General features: G+C 49.5%; 8 protein-coding genes across 8 annotated transcripts; 2 read left to right on the top strand and 6 right to left on the bottom strand.

The window, feature by feature from the left end:
- Positions 1-943: 943 nt before the first annotated feature.
- Positions 944-2,846, bottom strand: AFUA_4G03200 (uncharacterized protein). Its single transcript, XM_741413.2, has 4 exons — positions 2,275-2,846; positions 2,006-2,223; positions 1,691-1,931; positions 944-1,641 (listed from the first exon to the last, which is right to left on the bottom strand). Exons 1-4 carry the CDS (start codon positions 2,552-2,554, stop codon positions 1,031-1,033), a joined length of 1,350 nt encoding a protein of 449 aa, XP_746506.1. The 5' UTR covers positions 2,555-2,846; the 3' UTR covers positions 944-1,030.
- A 4,200-nt stretch (positions 2,847-7,046) lies between these two features.
- tpsC (trehalose-6-phosphate synthase) lies at positions 7,047-8,711 on the bottom strand (the record flags this gene model as incomplete). The annotated part of the gene is made up of 5 exons (XM_741412.1): positions 7,047-7,095; positions 7,147-7,489; positions 7,559-7,932; positions 7,984-8,350; positions 8,417-8,711. The coding sequence occupies 5 exons, from the start codon at positions 8,709-8,711 to the stop codon at positions 7,047-7,049; spliced, it is 1,428 nt and encodes a 475-aa protein (XP_746505.1).
- A 541-nt stretch (positions 8,712-9,252) lies between these two features.
- On the bottom strand, positions 9,253-11,345 carry AFUA_4G03180 (putative nuclear envelope protein Brr6). Its single transcript, XM_741411.2, has 4 exons — positions 11,330-11,345; positions 10,940-11,203; positions 9,973-10,880; positions 9,253-9,918 (listed from the first exon to the last, which is right to left on the bottom strand). The coding sequence occupies exons 2-4, from the start codon at positions 11,052-11,054 to the stop codon at positions 9,565-9,567; spliced, it is 1,377 nt and encodes a 458-aa protein (XP_746504.1). The 5' UTR covers positions 11,055-11,203; positions 11,330-11,345; the 3' UTR covers positions 9,253-9,564.
- A 274-nt stretch (positions 11,346-11,619) lies between these two features.
- Positions 11,620-14,100, bottom strand: AFUA_4G03170 (uncharacterized protein). Its single transcript, XM_741410.2, has 2 exons — positions 12,498-14,100; positions 11,620-12,437 (listed from the first exon to the last, which is right to left on the bottom strand). Exons 1-2 carry the CDS (start codon positions 12,683-12,685, stop codon positions 12,062-12,064), a joined length of 564 nt encoding a protein of 187 aa, XP_746503.1. The 5' UTR covers positions 12,686-14,100; the 3' UTR covers positions 11,620-12,061.
- A 589-nt stretch (positions 14,101-14,689) lies between these two features.
- On the bottom strand, positions 14,690-15,724 carry cwc26 (putative cell cycle control protein (Cwf26); the record flags this gene model as incomplete). Its single annotated transcript, XM_741409.1, has 1 exon — positions 14,690-15,724. One exon carries the CDS (start codon positions 15,722-15,724, stop codon positions 14,690-14,692), a length of 1,035 nt encoding a protein of 344 aa, XP_746502.1.
- Positions 15,725-15,984: 260 nt separating this feature from the next.
- AFUA_4G03150 (MGMT family protein) lies at positions 15,985-16,523 on the top strand (the record flags this gene model as incomplete). Its single annotated transcript, XM_741408.1, has 2 exons — positions 15,985-16,099; positions 16,180-16,523. 2 exons carry the CDS (start codon positions 15,985-15,987, stop codon positions 16,521-16,523), a joined length of 459 nt encoding a protein of 152 aa, XP_746501.1.
- A 591-nt stretch (positions 16,524-17,114) lies between these two features.
- AFUA_4G03140 (serine/threonine-protein kinase) lies at positions 17,115-19,213 on the bottom strand (the record flags this gene model as incomplete). Its single annotated transcript, XM_741407.1, has 5 exons — positions 17,115-17,552; positions 17,618-17,852; positions 17,914-17,998; positions 18,061-18,872; positions 19,032-19,213. 5 exons carry the CDS (start codon positions 19,211-19,213, stop codon positions 17,115-17,117), a joined length of 1,752 nt encoding a protein of 583 aa, XP_746500.1.
- A 1,866-nt stretch (positions 19,214-21,079) lies between these two features.
- AFUA_4G03130 (metallophosphatase domain-containing protein) lies at positions 21,080-22,174 on the top strand (the record flags this gene model as incomplete). The annotated part of the gene is made up of 1 exon (XM_741406.1): positions 21,080-22,174. The coding sequence occupies one exon, from the start codon at positions 21,080-21,082 to the stop codon at positions 22,172-22,174; it is 1,095 nt and encodes a 364-aa protein (XP_746499.1).
- Between the last annotated feature and the right edge of the window lie 233 nt (positions 22,175-22,407).

Raw genomic sequence — 22,407 nt, 5'->3', positions numbered from 1 at the left:
GACCATGTATCGCACTTCAGAAATCATCTATAAACTAAAAAGCTAAGAAATAAACCTAGATCAAACCTCAAGCTACATATACTGTTGCTGACAATCAGAAAGACGCATACTGCACTTCAATCATCCAGTGCTCATTGTGAGCTAAGCATCACACTACTCGGGCTTTTGCAAGCTGTGCTAACTTCCATATAATAATGACACCCTCAGTCCCTTCCCACACTCGGCAGTCTTCCTCTCAAGACTCAATCCACGCTTAAGATTAGTCGTAGCCTTCTCCAAGCGTCTCATCTCTGCCAGACCCTTAGCAACATGCCGCCAGCCCTTCACATAAGCGGCAGGCCTGCAATAAAACCTAGACCTAGTTCCGGCTCCCTCCATGCCAAGGCTCTTGATATATGTGGCTGTTTTCTTCAACCGAAGAAGCCTTGTTCGATCATCGGTAACAGAAACGGCAGAGAGGGCTAAAATCCCATTGACAGTGGCCATCCGTTGGAGCGAATGTCTCATAGATGCTAAGACATATGGATAGAAAGTGCAGAGCCTTCTTCTTTTGTATGTGGACTTCGGTTCTGACCGTATGAGGGGGCTTGTATCATCTCTGGTTTCTATTTGCCCTGAAGGATTTTCAATGTCATATTGTTATCGGATGACCGGTTAACTCGTTGTTTGCTTCGGGCTCAAGGTTGGGCACCCCTTCCACGCAGTTACTTGCGTTCTAAGTAACTCTCGACTTGTGAGCACTGCTTCAAATACAGCATTGTATGAGCGTGTGTTGATTGTAAGCCGCTTTCTCATTGCTCTAACTATATTGAAGCCGCAAATTTCAAGCCAATCGCCTAGTTTTGTGATGCGAGTGGTGCCTATCTCGTCCTTGTACATGTTCTTCATAGGCTTATCCTACCCTGGGTAAGACTGAATCTAACTAACGTCTAGTTGTGGATAGTGGGAATTTTGAATTCATTATATTCAGCTCATTAATGACACTTTCCAGTCGAGAAATGTGCAAATCATTAAGGCAATAAACAGGTCATCACTTAGGCCCAGTGTACTTCAAAGAGAAAACACCCCGTTCAATGCTGTTCAGGAGAATGTTGCCGCTCTTGAAGTAAGGATAAACGCTCCAGCTTCCAACAAACTGAACCTTGCCACCTTCGGCGTCATCATCAGGGTGGCAGTCAAAAAAGCCAACCTGCTTGAACTTGGCACCAGTGGGATCCTGAGTGACAGATCTGACATCCACGATGCGCAGGCCACTGCTGTAGTTGGACATGTAAGAGAGGCCGTTGAGCACGTATTGGTTGTGGTCGATCGATTTGACGGGGGACTGGTAGGTTCCAGTATGCTTGGGTTTGGCAAGATTGCGGATGTCAAAGACATAGGTTGTAGTATGCCCGTTGGCGGCCACTCCAGTGCCGTCCTTCTCGTCGAGCTCGTCATCAAGCAGCAGATACGACATGTCCTCCATGTCAGTAACCCAGCCCTGATGAGTGTAGCTAGAGCCAGCGTAGGGAGTCTTGGAGATTTGCACCGGGGATTTCTTGTTGGAGACATCGACGATGGTCAGCGAATCCTCGTTGTAGTTGAAGCAGATCTCGCGTCCGTTATACTTCTTGTCGGGCCCCTTGTAGATTACACATTGTGCTGTGGCTGTTAGTATGGCACGGAACGATCAGAGCAGGCAACGGCTTACCGTCATGCACATAGCCGTCCTGGTTCACACAGCCGGGTGATATTGGTTTCGCGGGATTGGAAACATCCACCATCCACAGGCCTCCAGCGCAGCTATGAGACCTAGTCGTTCCAACTGCGTAGATCATGTTCGTCTCCTCGTGGGCGACGATATTGTGAGAGCTCCCGAAAGCGTTGTACCAGGCCGTGAGATCGCGAGAAATCGAGAATGTGGTAGGCTTACTAGGATCCGTGCGCAGGAGCTAGCAATGCCGCATACAAGGTCAGCTACCCATACTCGACACAAAATGATTGGGGTAAATGTCCATCGACACACCTTTTTCAGATCAAACACCTGGAGCCCGTGACCAGGAGCCTCCGATCCAATGTAGACATGGTCGCCAATAACCTTCATGTCTCTCCACACGCTAGACTGTGTCTGAGTTGGTAGCCGTCCGACGTAATCGAGGCTTCCATCCGCATGCACTTCAACGAAAGCCGTGCCATCGGTTTGACCAATGATGCCAAATTCACGACCATCAGGCGAAGTCCATCCTATAGGTTTTTAGTGAGCCTTGTTAGAGATATTCTCAGTCAAAAGCATACCCCAGATGTCATTGCCCTCACGGGTCTTGCTGCCCATAGCCTGATGACTGAGGAAGCCAAGAAGGTCGACATTCTCACACGAATACTCTCCTGCTTTCCCATTGACGCACTTCTGACTTCCCAAATCAGGATACTGGTTGGCATCGAAAAGACCTTCAGCCCTGAATCTCTCTCTCTCCTCGACCTTGACAGACATGAGGCGGTCCATGGCCGCTTCCCCTTCTCGGGAGGCCACAGCAGCACATGCCAGGGACAACAGTGAGAAGGCTGTGAACTTCATGTTGTCTAGATATCTTTTTCTCTCCGCGTATTAGTAGTGACGCTCTGAGAATGAGAAGGCTCAGAAGCAGATCCTGCGATCTACCCGGCTTTTATAGTTCGCTCTCTCGCCTGCCAAACAACCCAAGGCATCTTGTGAGTCTTCATGTCCCCTTTGCCAAGCCAATTGTGAATATGCCTCCCTCGCCTCTTCTTCGCCAAGTATTCGCACATTGCAGTTTTAGAGGGTCCCTAAGAGGGGTATTATGCACAAACACTATATTGAGCTTTGGCCCGACGGACATAGACGGTGGTACTCCGTGTTGATCCCGGTAACCCCACATTCAGTAGATAAGGTCCTCGCAAACAGAATGAAGCGTGGATGATTAGCGGAATGTCTTCCCTATGCCAATACAAGGATGCGGAGAGTCTTGGGTTGCAATGATAATGCGACTTCTTACTTTAGAATCCTTCTAGTTGGACCGCTAGTCTTTTAGCAATATGACGGTCAGGCTCGGCAAGCTTGGCTTTCCTAATCGTTACCCAATCAACGCTCTGCAGAATTAACTTATTGTGTAGACAAGACAAATCCAGGATACTGTTATTCTGGACAATATGAAGATCTTTTCTTTGATGGGCAAGATGCCCGTTGAAGGTCTTCCTCAATATCAGTTTTCCTTCCTCACTCAATCACGAGAACCCTTCACACCTTGCCTTGGCAGAGACGGCCGCAGCGAGTCACAGACGGTAACGCGAGGCTCACAATATCTGCTACAGGTACAATCTAAGTATGTAATCCTTGGCGAGCAGGCCCTTAAACAGGGTGCCCCGACGGTCGCCGGATAGGGCCCGGTACCCTGGGAGACTGCATATCCCATTGTGTGACGATTATAATAGAAGGTCAATGACGAAGTCGTACTAAAAATCAAGACATACAATCCTAGAATATCATAATTTCAACCAGATGCCGACCTATCCTATTCACGATGTCGAATCGCCGGGCGTGGGCCAAGAACTAGGGAAATGATAGGGAATGCCGCCTTGTCTAGGACTGAGACAAGCCAAGAGGCAAGCTTGAGTGCCTGTCCAACTCTTATCAAGATCATGCGCGACAGAGGGCTGTGCATAGTGACGAGATATGATTAGACCGCTCACGTTGTTACGTTATAGGAAGGGTAGTTCTGTATCATCTGCACGGGAATTTCATCAAGGTCATGCTCCGGGCCTGGTGACTCTCTTCAAGACTTGTTAGCATGACCAAAAAAGCCGTGACGGGAACTGAAATGAAGCATTCTGTATGCAACCCACTGTCCTCGTAGCTTTCCAAGCGGAAATTCCTGTGTACCCTGCTGGACAGTCTCATAGGTAGCTAAACGCAATGCAGCGGATGTACCTGCCCAGTATCGTCAGCTATTGTACCCTTTCTTAATACCTTTCGAGTCACATGCGGAGTTTCGTTGTTGGGAGTGTCTTGGATGAAGAGAGCCCAAACCATAGCCCAGCGAACAGAATTCCAGAGGCTTGACGCAGCTGAGCTTTCAATGAGCGAAATGCAGTTTTCGTGAATAGAAGAGACAAAACTTGTGTCGAACCAGACAAATTGCTCATCCTGCCCAAATATTGCTTTAAGGAAAGGCACGCTGACCATTATTTTCCGTTGTCCTTGGATCTTGCTGGTGCCAAAGCCATCAGGAACTTATCCAATTAACTAGATCCTTGATCTCGGTGCTTTGTGGCATATTTCAATAAGACCCAAGGCTGGATATCACAGCATATTTTCTATCAGCGGGACCTTTGGCTAACGCAAACAAGAGGAAAGTAATATGCAACAGCTTAGGCCTCGAACCTAGAAACAAATTGCAGCCAGTCCTGCGACATCATCTATCAGCATCGTTTCCAGGACTTACCCGAGCCAGCTCACCTCGGAAATTCATATCTCCCGAGCATAGAATTCCGCTCACTCAACCGTAGGAAAGTCGAGTGCGTCTCTCTGTCTGCAGTACGCAAAAAGAATATGATTTGGGCTCTTGCTGGGTAGAGCAAAGGTTGTGTGTTGTCTGTTTGTTTTCAGCAGAGGATCCCATAGGAGATAGTCGCATCAAGAGAAGCCTATAGCTCACGGCAGATAACGTTGTCGATTCGTATTGTGTCGTATCACTGGCGGGGGCTAAACATAATCTAAGAGTGGCCATGAGATGTTAGCAGAGATCCATAATCAAGAGGAAACAGAATACTCTCGCTGAGCCTACGTTGTCTGCACTATGAAGGAGACATGCTGGGTGGCAATTGCCTTCCACAGGTAAGGAAGCATTACTCGACCTGAAAGGCGTCAGGTTGACGTTCGAAGCGAAGAGCATCACAATAAGAGAGCCATATAGGTAAGTAGGCCCTGAATCTCCTTGTAGTATTGTAGAACACGTGAAGAAAAGCAGGTTCAACTGGGAGAAGTAAATAGTTACAAAACATCACATGCACGAATCAACTACAGCAGAAGCAACTCCATATGTACCTCAAGTTACAGAAAGATTCTTACCAATTAGAACATATAGAAGCAAAAGAAGAATGTGTTTACATTGCACATCTGAGTAGTGTAATTTGGAACAGTTGGATGAGTTTATTCGAGATACATTGAGATATACATGAGAACACAGAGAGGATACAAAAGAAAAGACAAGATCAACCGCCCCTCTCACTCCCTTCATTCCTCACTCCTCCCGCAAGTTCCTTTTGTTGAGTTCGGTTCGTCGAGGGTCGGTTCGTCGGGCGCTCCTAGAAGGTTTATAAAACTATCAGCCGGTTGAACCGACTGCTAGGGGGGCGAAGGGGAATGATGACAGGGGAGGTGCATAGGTAGGGCAGAAGATGGGGGAGCCACGAGCAAGCAACTGTCCTTGATACATGGAAAGTGAAAGAGGGTAAAAACTCCAACAAGTACTTGACTGAGCTCTCTTCTTCCAAGGGGCCAGCTGAAATCTCTCCCCAGAGACTGTGATACAGATGGCCGGCGCCGAAACGTTGTATCCCGGGCATGGTCAACAGCACTCTTTTGGTGTAGGGCGTACTCAACCAACGAAAGCATGCAATGATCGGAAGCAGAGTCGTATTGAGCTGTACGGAGCACAAGGTGACTCAGGTTGCCCTGAGGCCTAGGAGAGCGTACTATATCGCTTCGGCAACTCCCTTAAGTGAACTCCAACTCTCGTCCACAACAAACCAGTGCACACTTCCACAGGGAAGCGAGGAGCCAGCAGGATGTCCACATGCTCAGGCAGAGGGAAAAGGGAGAAAAGATGACAAAGGGCAAAACAAGAGAGAGCGTTTGAGATGGGGGACCTAGCTTCTATCATTCTCAAGAGAGCCATGTGTTCTTCAACACAGACAAGCAGACACATATCTTCGATCGAAGGGTTGCACGAAGAAGAAAGATAAAAGAGAAGAAGATGAAAAAGACAGCAGAGATTGCTGAGAGAGAAGAAGATAGTTGTAGAGGAGAAGGAGAGAGAGGAAGAAGAGAAGAAGTTGGAGAGGGAAGAAGGGGGTATTTATACCTGGGGGACGCAGCCAGAATCACACTAACTCTCGCCTAGCTAAGCGAGAGATATTCACTGTCGTCGCTTGCAGACTGATCTGGAAGCAGGATTGAATGATGTGTGGTGACTGAAGTTGTGGTGGCAGGCAGGGAATCATGGTGGTTGACCGTGGTCGAAGCCCGTCGAGCTGAAGTTATTCACTGCTCCCCGACAAAACCTGCCACTTCCCCAGTCACCCCATCAAAAATCAAGCACTTCCGGAGAAGTATCCACTATCTAGCCGTTAGAACGTGGAACTTGCCAGGAACTACCCGAATTTTAGTGGTGGACCTGCTATGGGCTTCGAGTTATTCACTCAACCACTTCAGCGAAGAGCGGAACCGGCTGCCGGCTACAGGGGAGGCAAGAGAAAGCTGGGGAGTACCCACTGTATCAATGTCAAATTCCCCCAAGCATTTGACTTCTCCAGCATTGGATTCATGGTTCAAGTTAGGCAAAACTGCCCACCGTAAGATACTGAAGCAGAGAGAAGTGTCAAGATTGAGAATACTGAACTTTACCTCTCTTAGGAGAGAGAATGTTCGTTGAAACGACCTGTAGCCAATGAAGCAGTACCTCTCAAGCTTTCTCTATCTTAGACCTAGCTATTGCATTTATCAAGCTCAATTTCTCATAGGATTATCTTGAGTTTTGGGAGCTGTCTGCGCCACAGTCTGTAGATGCTACTCTATAACCTAATGAAACCAGTCTTTCTCTGTTTGGAAAACTGTGTACAGGACTATACGCGCGGAAAAGTACGGGGCCAAAGAGTAGTTCCATGGATCCAAGTATTTCTCTCCTGATGCTTGAATTCAACTTTAAAGTGCATCGTACATTCTCCCAGAAATTGTGCATTCTGATTGAAAAGTGGAGGAAAACAGTACTTTACAGTTATTGTCTGGTTTGCAGCCGAATCATACTACGTCAACTCTACAATCATCACTTTTAGATGTGTTTGGACAGCCTGTCAATGAAAGTCTCCCCCCATCGAGCACTGAAGTTTGTTCAGTAAATAGCGAACGTTATCAGATAGGGACGGCCTCACCTTGTATTAGTCTCGATGAAGTTCCGCAGGTACTCGTATTTCTTCTTCTTCTCGTCCTCGCCCATCATCACAGCTTTATAGACAGCATCTGCCAGTTCCGTTGTGTTTGCGGGGTGGAAACTGATACTTCCCTCTTTCATGAAGGAAGCTGCTCCCGCAAATTCAGAGAGCACCAGGACGCCATGCCGTTGTTCCTGACAGGCAATGTATTCAAACGACACGAGGTTCATCCCATCGCGAGTAGATGTAAGAAGGCAAGCATCAGCAATCGAGTATAACGCCGTTAGCTCGGTGAAGGGAACAGAGCGATGCATGTAGAGGAGCGGAACTCCGTCAGGAGTGGCTGTCAGGAGCTCATAGTTCAGTATCTGTGTAATAACTCGCCCGCAAATAGAATAGGACATGCACATACAATGTTTTCCATTAATCTTCCCTGCAATTGTACTTAACTCTGTCTCCAACTCCTGGTATTCCTTGACATCCTCGCGACTTGGGACAGCAACCTGTATCAAGATAACTTTGTTCCTCAACTCTGGGTGACGATCCAGGAAGTGGTCGTATCCCTTCAGCTTCTGCGTAAGGCCCTTGATGTAGTCCAGTCGGTCTACCCCAATGATGACCGTAATCCCCTTGTATTTCTCCTCCAGCTGCTTGATCCGATCCTGCACCTCTTGCTTCTGCAACGTATCCTTGAACTTTTGCGGATCGATTCCGACAATGAACTTATCTGTCTCGACTAATCGATCCTTGTACTGGATTCGACCGGGTATCTCTGTTCGAGCGCCTCTGTCCATTTATCAGAAAGTGAACCCATGATTCAGCCTTTAGACCACTTACAAAACCTGAGCACAAGTCTGGATAAAGTTCGACTTGTACTCGTCCGTGTGGAATCCAATCAGGTCACTGGCCAACATTCCCTCGAGCAGATCATTTCGAACAGGTAGCGCTCTCCAGAAATCTCCCGCTGGAAATGGCGTATGTAAGGAGAACCCAATAGCGCATGGTTTTTCTTTGTTGAGTCGCTGACGCAGAAGCTTCGGGAGGAGCATGAGATGATAGTCATGAACCCAAATCAAGCTCCCCCTTGTAGCTGCCTCAGCTACAGCATCTGCAAACAGCTCATTGACACGCCGATAGGCCTGCCATGGACCATCGTCGTAGACAACCCCAGACTGGTAGTGGAGGATAGGCCAGAGGATTGAGTCTGCGAGGGGAATCAAGTAAGTTAGGAAGGAACGACAGGCTATTAAGCAAAGACCTGCTCACGTACTTGAGAACTTGTTATAGTGTTCATTCGCAAGATTCGCATCCAGGAAGACTGCGACTGCGTTATGCTCATCGAGACTCTGGGCTACTAACTCTCTGTCCTTCTTCTCAGTGACATCTAGACCAGGCCAACCGAACCAGCGGAATTCAGTGGATTTTGTCAACCCAGATAGCGATGTGACCAGACCACCGCTAGACAGACTAGACTTATATGAGCCATCGGTCCGTTTGACCGAGACAGGAAGGCGATTCGAAACAATAATGAGGTTGCGCTTCACTTGCGAACTGTCGGGCGCCATTTTTGATGCAGATCAATTCTTTTACTTCTTTATAGAACTCGTTATATTGTCAAGAATCAGCGATGATCAGGTATGTCTACTGCTTAAAAACAATGCAACCAAGCGAGACTAATGAGAGTACGTTTGAACAGTTATTACACATAGATCGCGATACGTCAGCATGAAAAACATCTTACAGGAATGGAGGCGACTGTGCAGCCATTCGGCCGCATTTCAGGTCCTGTGGGTACTGTCTACCTTATAAATTTATGGGTATTCGGAACGCAATTCCGCACCTAGGGGAGAAGGGCTCCGGACGAACGAGCAGCTACAGGGTTGTAGCTCCCTGGTTCGATGGTACATGAGCCTCATGACCGTCGAGAGTACTAGTTGGGAGAGAATGACTACCCTTGAAGGCCAAAGGAACCATCTCATGTAGTCAGGTTGGTCATCTACACGCAGTAAGAGTTCGGCGTCATATTAGGATAACCTTAGGGCAATTAGATGAACAGGTAGATCTTGATCCTCCAAAATCACGACTGGTCAATTGCTACTCTGCAGACTAGGTCTGGATGAATCGGAGGGTTTTACAATATGACATGGTGGAAAGTTCTTTCACTTGGACATGATGCACCTATTTAACTCCTAGGCCTGACACTATGCAATATCTCGCCTTCCTCACAGTGGACGCCGCCAAACTCAAGTATTCCCCAAGCACAAAGAAAATTAAAAGGAAAGAGAATACATCGGAAGAGTCGAATATAATCATCGATGCTACGGGATCCACCGGCTAATGCAATTCTGTATCCAAAAAGAGTCGTTTAGTTAAACAAATAATTACCCGAAGGGAAAACAAGAGAAGGAAGATGATGTCTCATGAAAAATGTCGACTCCGTTTGACAGGACTTGGGGTGCGCATGTGCTTCTCGCGATCACGGGTCCGTTCTGTCACGAAATCCATCTGTGGATGCTCAAGCATCAAGGGCACCTCTGACTTGTTGTCAAGGTTTGGAATATGTTCCTGACCGCGGTCACCGTACGCAAGACCTGGAACAGGTTGGAAAGAATACTGCGACGACGGCATTGGCGGGTGGTGTTGGCCGGACGGCTGTCGAGAGAAAGTCGGAGGCGGAGGTGCATACTCATGCTGGTTGAAGCGGTTTCTGAAGGAGCGAAACGACCAGTTGCTGACAACGGTGACCGTCGAAATAGTAGCGAGGAAGAACATCTGCATAAGCGTTAGCTAATTATCGGCAATAGAACAGAGTGAGTGACCGCATACAATTGCCTTCCAGCTGATGGGATCAATAAAGCTGTTGATAATGATAGCCATCGTATGAGCAGACACCTTAGCCCGTCCAACCTTAGCCGGGTCTCGGTTCATGCAGCGTTCCCAGTTTTCGCATATCGTCTCCAAGGCCGGTAATCGCTCTCCACCAGCGCACTTGTTGTCCACGTAGCTCTTTGCGCAAACAGCCATCTCAGCCAGGATTGTATCAGACACTTCCTCCGCAGCCTGCTCAAATTCAGCACGGATGGCCGACACAAACCCGAACACCACGTAAACCGCCAGCGAGAACAACGATAAGTTCACCACCAACTGAGCCCACCATGACAGAATGCTGGGGACGTTGGGATGAGCTTCAAGCAAGGCAAAAAATTCCGAAAACGATGATAACCGTGATGTCGACTTTCCATCCTGTCCCGTTTTTTGTTTCGAGTTCTCCTTGCCAGCCACTTTCCCTTCACTGCTGCTCGGCCGATCGCTGTCATCATCACTGTCGCCCCTTCGTAGTTGTAAACCAAGCACCTTGTCCCGTCGACGTCGCTTCTGTACCCGTCTCGCCAGCGCGTTGGAATAATGGTTCAATCTAGGAATCTCGCCGCGTCCAGGACTAGGCGCAAACTTGCCGTACATGCCAAAAAGGGAGTTTCGATGTCCTGCTCTTGCGGGCTGCTCGGGTGTATCCTCGTTGTCAGCGTTCTCGGGAGACGACATGTTCTCGGCTCCGGACGAAAAGTCCAAGTCCAATTTGCGCGGTGTCGTGAATGCTGTTTGTCCGAAAAGGGACTTGGGGTCCTTTGCAGATGAGAGAGACGGGTTCTGGGAGAAGAGGAAAGGTTGCGAATTTGGCGCTCGCAGAGCCGGGATTTCTTTCTTTTGAGGCGAGTCGAAGATCCCGTGAGGGCCTATCTTCAGGTCAGATACTGAAAGCTTCTGTAAGCCAGGATAATGGCGGAGGACGCACGCTTTTTCTGATTGTCATGTTGCATGCTAAGCTGGTAGAAGGGTGATGTGACGTCCCCGGGTGCTCTGGTCTGCCACTCAAAGTCCATCGGACTCTCAGCTGACCGTTTCTCCATCTTGAGTGTTACTGCATATAGGAGAAGTTGCAGGTCTGAAGATCAGGGACTCTCGGTTGAAGACATGAATTCTACTCCGTAGAAATTATGCTGATGGTTTGGCCTGGCCTGTCGCTCAGACGACGACTTTTGTCATTCTTTGTTTGGGGCTGTGGAGTATTGCCATAACAGGTTAGTCTTACCGCTTATAGGATCGCGCTCCAGAGTCAGTCATTGTAGTTTTGATTTCCATAAAACAACGTTCTTTGGCTTGATTTTTGAAAAGCATCACATACAAAGTACAAGATGATGAAGTTCTGGTCTTGATATTCAGATGTTAGTGACGGATGTGGACTGTGGCTGCATTATGCTGCAGTATAGCAGCGAGGAGCTGCTCCATCATATAAAATGTACTCCACATTAAACAGTTGTCTCAATGTATGATATGTTTGATCCAGAGACAATGCAGAGATTCAATGCAATGCACTTTCCTTGCTATTTCCATAGACTAAATGTTCAGCGAATAGTAACAGTAAATTCTCCTTTGGGCTGGACCTTTTTAATGAGCTACAGAAGCCCCGCAGATGAACAAAAGGATCTCAGTGGTCGCGACTCATTGGTGCCCAACCTGCCTCGCAACATCCTCGTCGGTCTACACTGATCATTTAAAGACAACTTAATATATTGCATCCATCGCATATGAATCTGTGTGATCAATTACTAGTTTCATATGATACTATTGGGGTATAAATCATTCTGTCTGATGATAAGAATCGTGATCACGCAGGACCAACTGAAGAACAACGACGGAAGGAAGGACAGTCCCGCGGTAGAATCGACTGATTCCACCTACGAAAGGTAGAGAGACAAACACAAACATGCTCGAAGCATACCATCCTGAATCCAAAACCACCAATTCGTGAGAAATAAAGACGCTCTAAACCAACTCCGATCCCAGAACCATGTCAACCAGCGCGGTCAAACGCCAAAGTAGAGAAACAAGTTGAGGAAATGAACGAGAGGACTCGTCACAGCTGAACATGGTCTACCAGCTCGAAATCATCGTCAGCCAGATAGCCAGTTCCCATCTCACTCTCATGTGAAACGATCTCATATTCCTTGACCAGCTTCTCGGTCTCCTTTGTCTCGTACTTCTCTACGGCCTTGTTCACTGCGTCAGACAAGATCGTCTGACCTGCCACCTCATATGGATGGACGGTTTCGTCTTGGTCAACGATCATGACTTCGGGGTCCTTTTCGACCGCGACTGACTCCTCGACTTCCTCACCACTAGAGGAATCAGAGGTGCCTGTGTCGAGCATCTCTTGGATATCATGATGCAGGGAAACCCTGGAATAACGCGCGAGCTGGTTGAGGCTGTGTTGGTTCGAACGCTTGATGGCGCTGGAGTCAAGGTCAGCCGATGGTTGAGCCTATGTATTCTTCCATGTAAAGACAACTTACGGAAGATGACGGTGCAGCGGTTTCGCAGGACGCGTTATTGGCAGAAAAGGGGCCACCAGGTTCTGCCGAGGAAGCGCACATCGGCCACCGTAAGCCCATTTAGCCTTGCGATCGTGCTGTCTCTTTGCTTCGGTACCTGCCCGTCGCAGATCACTGTTGACGACAGTCTCGGATGCCATGTCGACCATGGTTGAGGGCAGAACCAAGGATGAGGATAGGTAAGCGGCTTAGGTGAAGCGGCTATTGGGGAAAAGAAGGCCGGATAGTGCCTGTCGTTGACTAGGGGAAGGATGACTGGGAAAGTTTATAAGACAGACGCGATGAGACGAGAAAGAGAAGGAAGGCGGGTGAATAAGAATGGGACCAAGGCGCGATCCGAAAGTAAATGCTTTGGTGATAGGGCTGTCTTTGTCTGAGTCACCAGGGTTGGCGTCCAGTCATCGATCAATAAGTAGCAACCGCAGTTGGAACAATCTGCTCAGCATCCACGGAAACCATGGCTGAAACATGGGTGGGATTAGACAATAAATCTTGAAAGAGACAAGAATACTTGACCAGAAATACAGGACAAGACAACAGCACCCAGCCAAATGACGCCAGGGTCCTCAGACCGGAGGGAGAGGGGTGCTCATTGTCTCTCTATCTTTATCAACCATCCGCATGCGCCGCAGCCAGCACGAGGACTAGATAAGGCGCTGCTGATTGCGCCATGCCTGTTTCTGGTGATTCATGGATTGATCATTACCATCTCGGCAGTGATCTCCTCATCTAGACTATATCACTAGTCTACCACTGTACAGAACAGACCTCTAGACTTATCCTTATCCGCAATGAGCGATCACCCCTCGTTTCCCACTTACTACTCCTTAAGATTGCTCTCTCCGCATCTCCCCTGATCCTTATCGCAAAACGGGGATCTCCCGAGGTACCTAAGACTTCGATAGAATTCAGTGATCCTCCGAACGCCACAGAATAACCACGGTTCTTCTTGACCACGCATCATCATCATCATCATAATTATTATCCATTACCATATTTGGTCCCCGAGGCTTAGGTTGCTCCGATCACTCAAAGTAGAGCCACTGATGGATGTATGTCGTCGTTGTTGCTGTCGATCCCTTACAGCCTCAGGCACCCGTTTGTACAGATGACTCAAAGGCGACCTGACGTAGCATTACGCGCTTTGGACTGATTAAAGACCCCAGTACTACATCACGATCGATCTTACTCGGACCTACTACTGTTGGAGTGTCGAGTAAATAAGCAGAAAACAGTAACCATGCAAGGCGAAGTTCAACCACTCCTCACCCTGAGTCATCTCATGTGCAAGCGATGACGCCGCTGATAGGGAGTATCCGGGGTTAGCTAGAGCTTATCAGCTGCCTTGCGCATGGATACCCCACGCAACATACTCTGCATAACTGCTGCCTCCTCTGAATGACTTGCGTCTGGGTTTGGTTCTGGTCAGCTGTTCGCCTGTCATCATGGGCCATGGAATGCGATGTGATGTGATTGATTCTGGTTGGTTATGGATACCTTGTGGAAAGTTCTGGTTGGTTTCTCGTCACTTTGAGCTCACAAGGGCATGTGATCTGAGTTGCGTGGCTGTGTAGACCAAGTAGTTTGTTGTGGCTGGTATGTCCTACCTGATCTTGTTTCGATTGCAGTCTGCTGGTCTGTAATGGATGAGATATACATAACTTGCCGTCTCCAGCCAGTTAAGTTCAGTAATCGGTTGTTTCGCTTGTTTCGCGCATATATATCTGATGTTTGAAACGTAGAGTGAAATCTCACTTTGCGAGGCGGAGTTAGCTCAATAGGGCAACAGAGGGAATAGCTTAACCACATGGTGATGCGTTATTTCGATGGACGCTCGACCTGAACTGACCAGAAAGCGAGAGAATTGAGTGTCTATGGCTGTATACAAAATGCTAGAATCGAAGTCTGGCTACTTGGTCGCGGCGCCTTTATGGGAAATGGACCACTGCCACACGCAGACATGGGCTTCTGGACGCATGTAAACAGTTATTTGAGATAGTATGAAGGCATCAAGTTTGCGAGTTATACTCCAGGTGTCACCCTTCGATGAAGTTGCATGTATTATTTGGTATGAGAACAACCGTAATATCATCAAGGTGTCCAGCACCATATTCATGCCGAATCAGTACAGATACCACTCCCTCCAATGCAATTTACTCATCCATCTGCCACTGGTAATCCAACGCTTCCAGTCTCCCTTTCTTGTTTCTCGCTGCAAACCATTCCTTCTCGAACCCATTGCCCCGATCCACCCCATCCCACCGATGTCCCGGACGGATCCCATATCGGTTTGGTTGAAAAGCCCCCTTATACAGCGGCTTCCCCGTCACACTCACGCCCGGCCCCTTTGTCTTGGTCAAAAACCCTGCCGCAGGATCATTCCACCGCTGCTGCGCCTTCAGTTCCTCATTCAGGGCATCGTCCTCGATCGTCCGCGCAAGTGGCATCGCGCGAGCCTCCTGTATCTGCTGTCTGCGTGCCTCCCGCTCCGCCCGCTGCACATCGCCCATCAGCGCCTCCTTCGCCGCCTCTTCTTTCTCCCGCTTCTCCTGCTCCGCTCGCCGCGCCTCCGCCCGCTTCAGGGCAACGTTGATGATCCGCCCAGACGCATCTCGGTAGATCGTCTCCTGTGCCTCCGCCGGCCGCTCTCGATGCCGCGCCGCCTCGGCCTTCTTCCGTCGTTCCTGCGCAGCCACCATCGCCGCCGTCTGTTCCGCCGTCTGCAGTCCCGCCCGAGCACCGGACTCCATCCGCAGCTCTCCCCCGTCGTCCGCGTCCGCCTCGTCCACAACAGCAGGCGCCTCGTCGTCGCCTCCCTCTCCTTCCCCACGGCGAGCGGCGCTCTCCGCCGCAGCGGACGCTAGGATCGCGTCTGCGGCGTCCCGTTCGTCATTCGCATTCGAGCTGCCCGTCGCGGGACCACCCACCGTCCTCCAATTCGATTTCTTCGCGCGGCGGAACTCCGCGCTCCGAACGGAGGTAACTAAACTCGGGCCCTCGTCGTCCTCGTTGTCGAAATTAGTCGCTGACGTCCGTAGATCGGGCGGATCGTCGTCGGCAATAATGAGGCCGTCGCCCGCGGTGTCGACGGTCTTGGTCTTCTTGCGTTTCTTTTTTGGGCGATCGGTGGCCGGATCGGCTGTTAGGTACTTTTTGGCGAGGTATTCTGCTAGTGACGAGGGGGGCATGGTGTTGAATCTGAGGGTTTAAAATTGGGGGGAAAGGGAGGTTTGAATTGAGCTTGAGCTTGGGCTTTTGGTGCCGCGATCTTGCTATCGCCCTGATAGCCGGATTTTTAGTTTTGCCGGTGCTCGTATCCGTATCTGTATGGAGTAACTATCTTTCCCCGCGTCATACAATTCAGTATTAATCAAAAATGATGATTGTGATGATGAAGTAGATAATGAACTAGAATCATCTCTCAGATTTGAAGAGAGAAATAGTTAAGATGCCCCGCTCCGACGAGGCAGACTGGTGGTTCAACGCCGTCTACGAAGCCGTTCAATCCATTCCCTACGGCAAGGTGACCTCCTATGGGCATATCGCCCTTCTACTTGGCGAACGTTTGTAGACCCCTTCACCATCTCATTTCACCTTTTTGTATCTGCCGTACTGTAGGGTTGAATGCTAATCGATGTAATAGCTAAACGACCCCGTCAGGTTGGAATCTGTCTCAAACATCTCCCCTCAGATACCTCGCAGCACTTCCACTCAGGCAATGTGCCCTGGCAGCGGGTGATTAATTCCAAAGGGATGATATCTCATCGGTATGTTGATGAGATGCTTTCCAAATTCCATGATGCTGATTTCTGCAGGGGACCCGGGAGTGCTGAGCGCCAGGCCGAGGCGCTGCGCCAGGAAGGTGTCCAGGTCGATGTGGATAGCATGGGCGACTTCTACGTGGATTTTGCACGGTATGGCTGGTTCCCGGAACGTTTGCCTGGGGAGGAATCCGAGGATAGTGAAGATGAAGGCGATGCTCAATAAGGGTTAGAAAGTGATCGTTCTACAGTTTAACTCTCTAGGTTTCACTTGGTTGGTCTAGAGATCTAGGCGTGTATCTCATATCATTCATGTATCCACAGATCCTTCGCAAGAAGCCTGCTCAGTATCAACCGGAAACTTGTACCTCCGCACCACAGTCGTACTCTGTAGCTGGCTTCAACGAACACAAACTTCATATATCCCTAACAGACGTGTGTCAAAGAATTGGCCGGAAGCTACCGAGCCGAAGAACGCGAGAGCCGTAAGCCTTTCGGGCATCGGATCTAATGAAGAATACGACCTGGAAGTGGCCGCGCGAGACCAACTCCGAGCTGGGTTGGAAGTGTAACATAACAGAGGCGATCAGGCTCTATGATTGAAGAGAATGGGCAATAAGGGTGAACGAGCCCCACACATATTGAGGGAGGCGTGTGAGCATCATGCAACAAGGAAATAGATCATAACACACCTGCCCATTGCCAAAACAGAACAAAATGGTGATCGACGAGGATCCACACAGAAGAGGAAAAGGAATAAATAGGTAAGAGATCGTCACTGACTCATGTCTGATATGCTGTTTTCGCTTGGCTTGACTCATCGCTTCTTGACTTCCGAGGCCCATCCATCGATCCCTTCACCTCTACTACCGGGCGGTATACCTAGGTCAACACCCTTCATCCCGGGAGTGTCGCTCAGCCATTCGTGAGCAGCCATACCACCGGCATTGGCTCGTTTCTCCGGGGGCAATTCCAGCATCGGTAGCAGGAATTCGCTGATGCGCATACTCTCTTCAACCGAGAAATGATACTTCTCTCGTAGGACGTCAGGCAAAGCCCAGTGGCGTAACCGGTGGATATTCCGAAGTTCTCCTTTGCGGTTGAAAATCTCTTGCGACCACTTTCCAGAGAGACACAGTGATTTGGGGAAAGGACCGAGTAGCTCAATGATTTGTGCAATGTGATCGTCGTCTTTGCCATACTTGGTTCCCGACTGGGGGTCAAAAAGGTAGTCGCCTGTAATAAGCTCGAATACCTATCGGAACTGTCAGTTGATCACTGTTGGCTAGGACAAAAGAAGTCTGTAATTTCCAAACTCACCATGCAAGCCATACTCCAAATATCTGTGCTCGCACCCCACTTCGACCCCAAGATGACCTCTGGCGAACGGTACTGTCGTGTTTGAATATCATTGGTGAAGTGGTGACCAACCCAGCATGCGTTCCCCAGGTCGGCGATCTTCACGGAGATAATGTCACACAGAGGATCCTCGCTTTCTTCTTGAGAGGACTGTTTGTCAAGCGAGATTCCCGAAACCTCTCTCTCCAGCAGGTCACTAAGCCCGTGTCAGTGCATCAAACCTTCCAGATATGGGCTAGAATCAGTTTCCAACATACGTAGTCTTTTCCCGCTCTTTCTGCTTTTCGTCTGCCTTTATACCTAACAGCTCCTTCATCGATGCGCCTTCCTGCGTAGATGTGTCTGCAGATTGTCAGCGGGCGAAGCTTGTGATGCCACGGGGGGCAAGTTTCTTTAAGACGTACTGGAGGATTCAATAACCTGGCTGAGACCGCTGTGTGAGTTGGAAGAGCTGTGCTTGAAGTCATGATGACTGAAACTCGTGTTGAGTGGACTGGGCAATGGCTGACTCCCGGTGATGAGAGTTCGCCTCCGTCGCCGGCCGCTGCGGCTATCGTCTTTATTCTCCTTCTTCGCTTCCTCCTTGACATATGTCTGCACAATTTGTTCCACGTCGCCAATCTCGATCAGAACGTTCTCCGGCTTCAAGTCCGTGTGGATGATGCCGCATTCCCGATGCAGGTAATCTAGACCCAGCAACACCTGTTTCGTAATTTGCTTCACGAGCGGCATGGGAATACCCCGATGGTTCCAACGCTTGATCAAGCCAAGCAAATTTTCCCCCAGCACCTCAAACACCATGCATACATGGACCCCATTCGGACCCTTGTGTTCAAAGGAATCGAGCAGACTGACAACATGTTTCCGGCCGGGATGGGAAGGTTTCGCTTGGACGATCTTATTCAACAACTTGATCTCATCGATAGCGGTTTCGGTGTAATGCGCGGCGGAGCGAACAACTTTGAGCGCAACGTGTTTTCCGGTGGTGGTATCGCGGGACAGCCAGACGGTCGAAAAATGACCCCAACCCAATTTGCGCACGACGACGTACCGTCCATTGTTGTATGTTTCGCCCACGGTAACTGGGTGATAACCACCCTTGCAGTAGTCCTCCGAGTCTTCCTCTTCAGCGGTGGTTTCGATTTCTTCTACGGACGATGAAGAGGCCGACCGCGACGGCGGCATATCATATGCGGACTTGACGGGGACACTGCCACTCATGACGGTTAAAGAAAGAATCAAATAGCGCTAGGATAACGGACGAACGGGTATAAGAGCGTAGAAAAAAAAAAGGGCAAAGAAATAAGAAATTTCTGTCGTATAAAAGAACACCGGAGCGAAAACAATGCTGAAGAAAAGCAAGAGCGAAGCATACCCCTCAGTGGTTGTGGCAGATGGATCGATTGCAGGTGAGGCGGCGTCGTTGGTAACGATCGGCTTCAGATCGGTTCCTTTTCTTTTCTTCCTACCGCCATTGCCATTCGCAGCATTCGCAGCGACGCTTGCCATTTGTTTTCCCTTGTTGATGACGGCCTTGGTTATATCTACACCGTCCATCGTTTGGATATCGGAGGATCGATGCGTGCGTGTTGAAGAAGGTTGGAATCGAGAGGATCTGGAGTAGGAGGGGCACAAGGTGTTGGGACGGAGAAGGCGAAGCTGAGTCCAGCCAAGGTCGTTGTGTCTGGCGGCGGAGGGGTGGGATTGTGCGATTCTCTGAGGGGTTGGCTCAGCGCCCGCGACCGCAACCCAATATAGCGGAGGAGATCAGTGGGCTGAGGCAGTAGTTTTGGGGAAATATAGATGCTTAGAGAAGGGGAGAAGGAGGAGAGTAGAGTAGATTGTAAATCGGACGAAATATTCGAAAATAAACGGAATATTCAAGGTAGAAGGATGTACGTATATGACGCAAACGATAAGGCCGAACACAATTATAGAGGGGACTCGGGGCAATAATGGTAATAGTAACTTTGTGACGATCTCAGATCCGATCGACTCCTAGCGTTGTAGATTGAAATATTCAACGAGTTGGAACGAATTAAACAGCAGGAAGCAGAATTGCAACAACCTTGTGATGTGGTAAATAGAAATGCAGATGACTGGAATGTCCGCAAGCAGCAGCCGGTTTGTCTCCAAGCGTTGTTGACAGGCCAGCAACAACAATCGACTTAACGGATGTGGCGAATCGTGACTGGGGCTTGAAAGATGCTAGTTTCTTATCCTTTAAAGATCAGGCCTGACCAGCGTGGGAGCAATCATCGCTTGGAAGATAAAAACTCAAGTCGTGTATTAATGATTTAGGCCTTCAGGCTTTACAAGGTACCTGGGAGACGAAGAGGATTTAAGGAACAGGAACATGGCGGATGAGGGGACCATCTCAATGATGACGATAGACCAGATTCATCCTTCCCCTTGATCACTTCTGTGTCGATGGCCCTCGGGGCAGAAGCTGACTGGCCCATTACTGACTATTTGATGATGGATATCCACTGGAGTATGCACGGTGTTTCCCCGGATCCATCATGGTCGTTCGTTCCCTTCAAGTGCCTAAAGTGTACCCGATAGCGCGCTTATACAACTGGGTTCGACAATGTCATTCTGATTCGTTGACCAATTGATTCTTCTTCAATTCTTCAACAGTGAAAGGAATGTGGTCCTCTAGGAAAATTCCATACAGGCTATGTAGCTTCGACTAACAGGCCTGGACTTCCTCAACATATGGCTCAATGTGCTTCGTAACGCGCCAAGTGATGAATACTATCCTGCCATATCTGATCACACCGGTCGTCAGCATGAAGCGCACCCATTCAGCTGAAGGCAGAACATGATGTAAAGAGACGATATCTAGTCCTTCAATGCTTATTTTGATCGAGGACTTGGTACCTGAGTGTACATATGCAGGGCATGAACATGCACATAGTTCCCTTCGCAAGTGGATTCCCACTGATAGGATGGTTTGGCATTCATGCGCTTCCAGTTGCCCATTTGCTCGATTCCCTGTACAAATGGTTCAATAGCCCTGCATAGATTGTGTTTTTGCAGCGGTGGATGTGCAGTTGTGTTGACGTAAATACATCAAACCACCCAGTTCCATCGAAGGCCTCAGGCACCCGTATTGAAAGACATCAAGCGGGAACAGCTGAAACGCCAAGTCTGTGAGAAGAATACATAGAACATAGGTAGCAACAGGCTGTTATTTCTAATTCAAGGATGAGAAAGCTGGATGAACGGATATCCTCGATGAAATTTGTTGTCAAACTTTTAACATTCGACTAGAGTTTCTCGACTCTGGCTAACAGGCAATGTCACCTTCTCCACACCGACATCTACGGTAGTACCTTGGCTGGGGATAAAGTCGTCGCCCCATTCATCCTGTAGATAGCATCCACAGCACCGCCTGAGGTCTTCAAGGGCTTCACAAGCATGTCTTCTCCATTTGATCGCCGACCGTTACCGGACTATTTGCTCTCCTCACCTTTAACTGCCCTTCTCTATCCCCTCCATTATATCCTCCTCCGACTGCGCGGCCCTCCACGTCTACCCTCGCCCGATACTCACCCCATCCGTGTTGTCTGCATCTCCGACACTCACACACTAGAATGGGACGATGTCCCGGACGGCGATCTGCTTATCCACGCAGGCGACCTCTGTAATGACGGAAGCATCCGTGAAATCCAAGCCGCAGTCGACTGGCTCCAGAGGCTACCTCACCCTCACAAAGTAGTTATCTGCGGCAACCACGACAGCTACTTCGACATACGCTCCAGACGAGACGAAGACCGCGACGCTTCCTCCTCATCCTTCGCGGCAATATCCTCCTCGACCGCCTCCATCCGCTCCCTCGATGACGACCCAGACGGCCTCAACCGCATCAACTGGGGCGACATCCACTACCTCCAACACTCCTCCATCACTCTCTCCTTCCCCCCGCCGTCCCCAGCCCACGCCGCAGCCCGCCCGCGCTCCCTAACCATCTACGGCGCCCCCCAAGTCCCCGCCATCGTCCCCTTCACCTCCGAGCACGCCTTCACATACCACCCACAACACGATGCCTGGTCCGGCACCATCCCCCCGGACACTGACATCCTGATCACGCACACCCCGCCACAGGCCCACCTGGACTTATCCCCTGTCTACTCCACAGGCTGCCCGTTCCTGCTCGCCGAGACGTGGCGCGTCCGGCCCGCACTGCACGTCTTCGGCCACGTTCATGAAGCATACGGCTGCGAGCCGGTCTATTGGGATGAGGCGCAGAGGGCGTGGGAGCGGCTGTGTGCGTCGAGGCGGCCGCGTGCCCGGTACGGTCGTCTGATGTCCGTCTTCGGGCTCCTGCGGGACCTGTTTGATGTTCATGGCTGGCTGGATGCGATGCGGGTCGTCACGTACGGCGTGCTAGGGGTTGTTTGGGCCAAGGTCTGGGGTGGTGAGAATCGGGGCTGTGGGTGGATGGTGAATGCCGCTTGTATGTATAGGAATACGGGACGGCTGGGGAATAAACCGCAGGTCGTGGTGTTGTAACGTTTAGGTTAGTGGTCTTGGATGGGGTCTGTAAATAGGTTGGTTGGTTCTCTAATGACTGGATATTTTCTGCATATTGTCATCTAATTGTATATATCCGTTTAAAGATTCTGTTGTACCGAAGTATAACTTAGCTGTACAGAAGGGGCCGAAATGAATATAGAAGCTGTGCGTTCACTGATATCGGTCTATTTGACGACCAGACAATATATACATCCACTTTGCTAAATGTA

The sequence above is a fragment of the Aspergillus fumigatus genome, chromosome 4 (assembly GCF_000002655.1).
Source record: "Aspergillus fumigatus Af293 chromosome 4, whole genome shotgun sequence".
Classification (NCBI taxonomy): Eukaryota; Fungi; Ascomycota; class Eurotiomycetes; order Eurotiales; family Aspergillaceae; genus Aspergillus; species Aspergillus fumigatus.
Note: the sequence above shows the minus strand (reverse complement) of the source record. Positions and strands in the feature narration are given on the sequence as shown.

Bases quoted from the DNA above. Each gene is read 5' to 3' on its own strand.
- AFUA_4G03200 (XM_741413.2), bottom strand. From the start codon at position 2,554: ATGAAGTTCACAGCCTTCTCACTGTTGTCCCTGGCATGTGCTGCTGTG. The intron at 2,224-2,274 runs GTATGCTTTTGA...AAAAACCTATAG, and splicing joins TGAGGGCAATGACATCTGGG to GATGGACTTCGCCTGATGGT. The intron at 1,932-2,005 runs GTGTGTCGATGG...CGGCATTGCTAG, and splicing joins AGGTGTTTGATCTGAAAAAG to CTCCTGCGCACGGATCCTAG.
- AFUA_4G03180 (XM_741411.2), bottom strand. From the start codon at position 11,054: ATGGAGAAACGGTCAGCTGAGAGTCCGATGGACTTTGAGTGGCAGACC. The intron at 10,881-10,939 runs GTGCGTCCTCCG...ACCTGAAGATAG, and splicing joins ACATGACAATCAGAAAAAGC to GCCCTCACGGGATCTTCGAC. The intron at 9,919-9,972 runs GTATGCGGTCAC...ACGCTTATGCAG, and splicing joins CCATCAGCTGGAAGGCAATT to ATGTTCTTCCTCGCTACTAT.
- AFUA_4G03170 (XM_741410.2), bottom strand. From the start codon at position 12,685: ATGGTCGACATGGCATCCGAGACTGTCGTCAACAGTGATCTGCGACGG. The intron at 12,438-12,497 runs GTAAGTTGTCTT...CCTTGACTCCAG, and splicing joins CCGCTGCACCGTCATCTTCC to CGCCATCAAGCGTTCGAACC.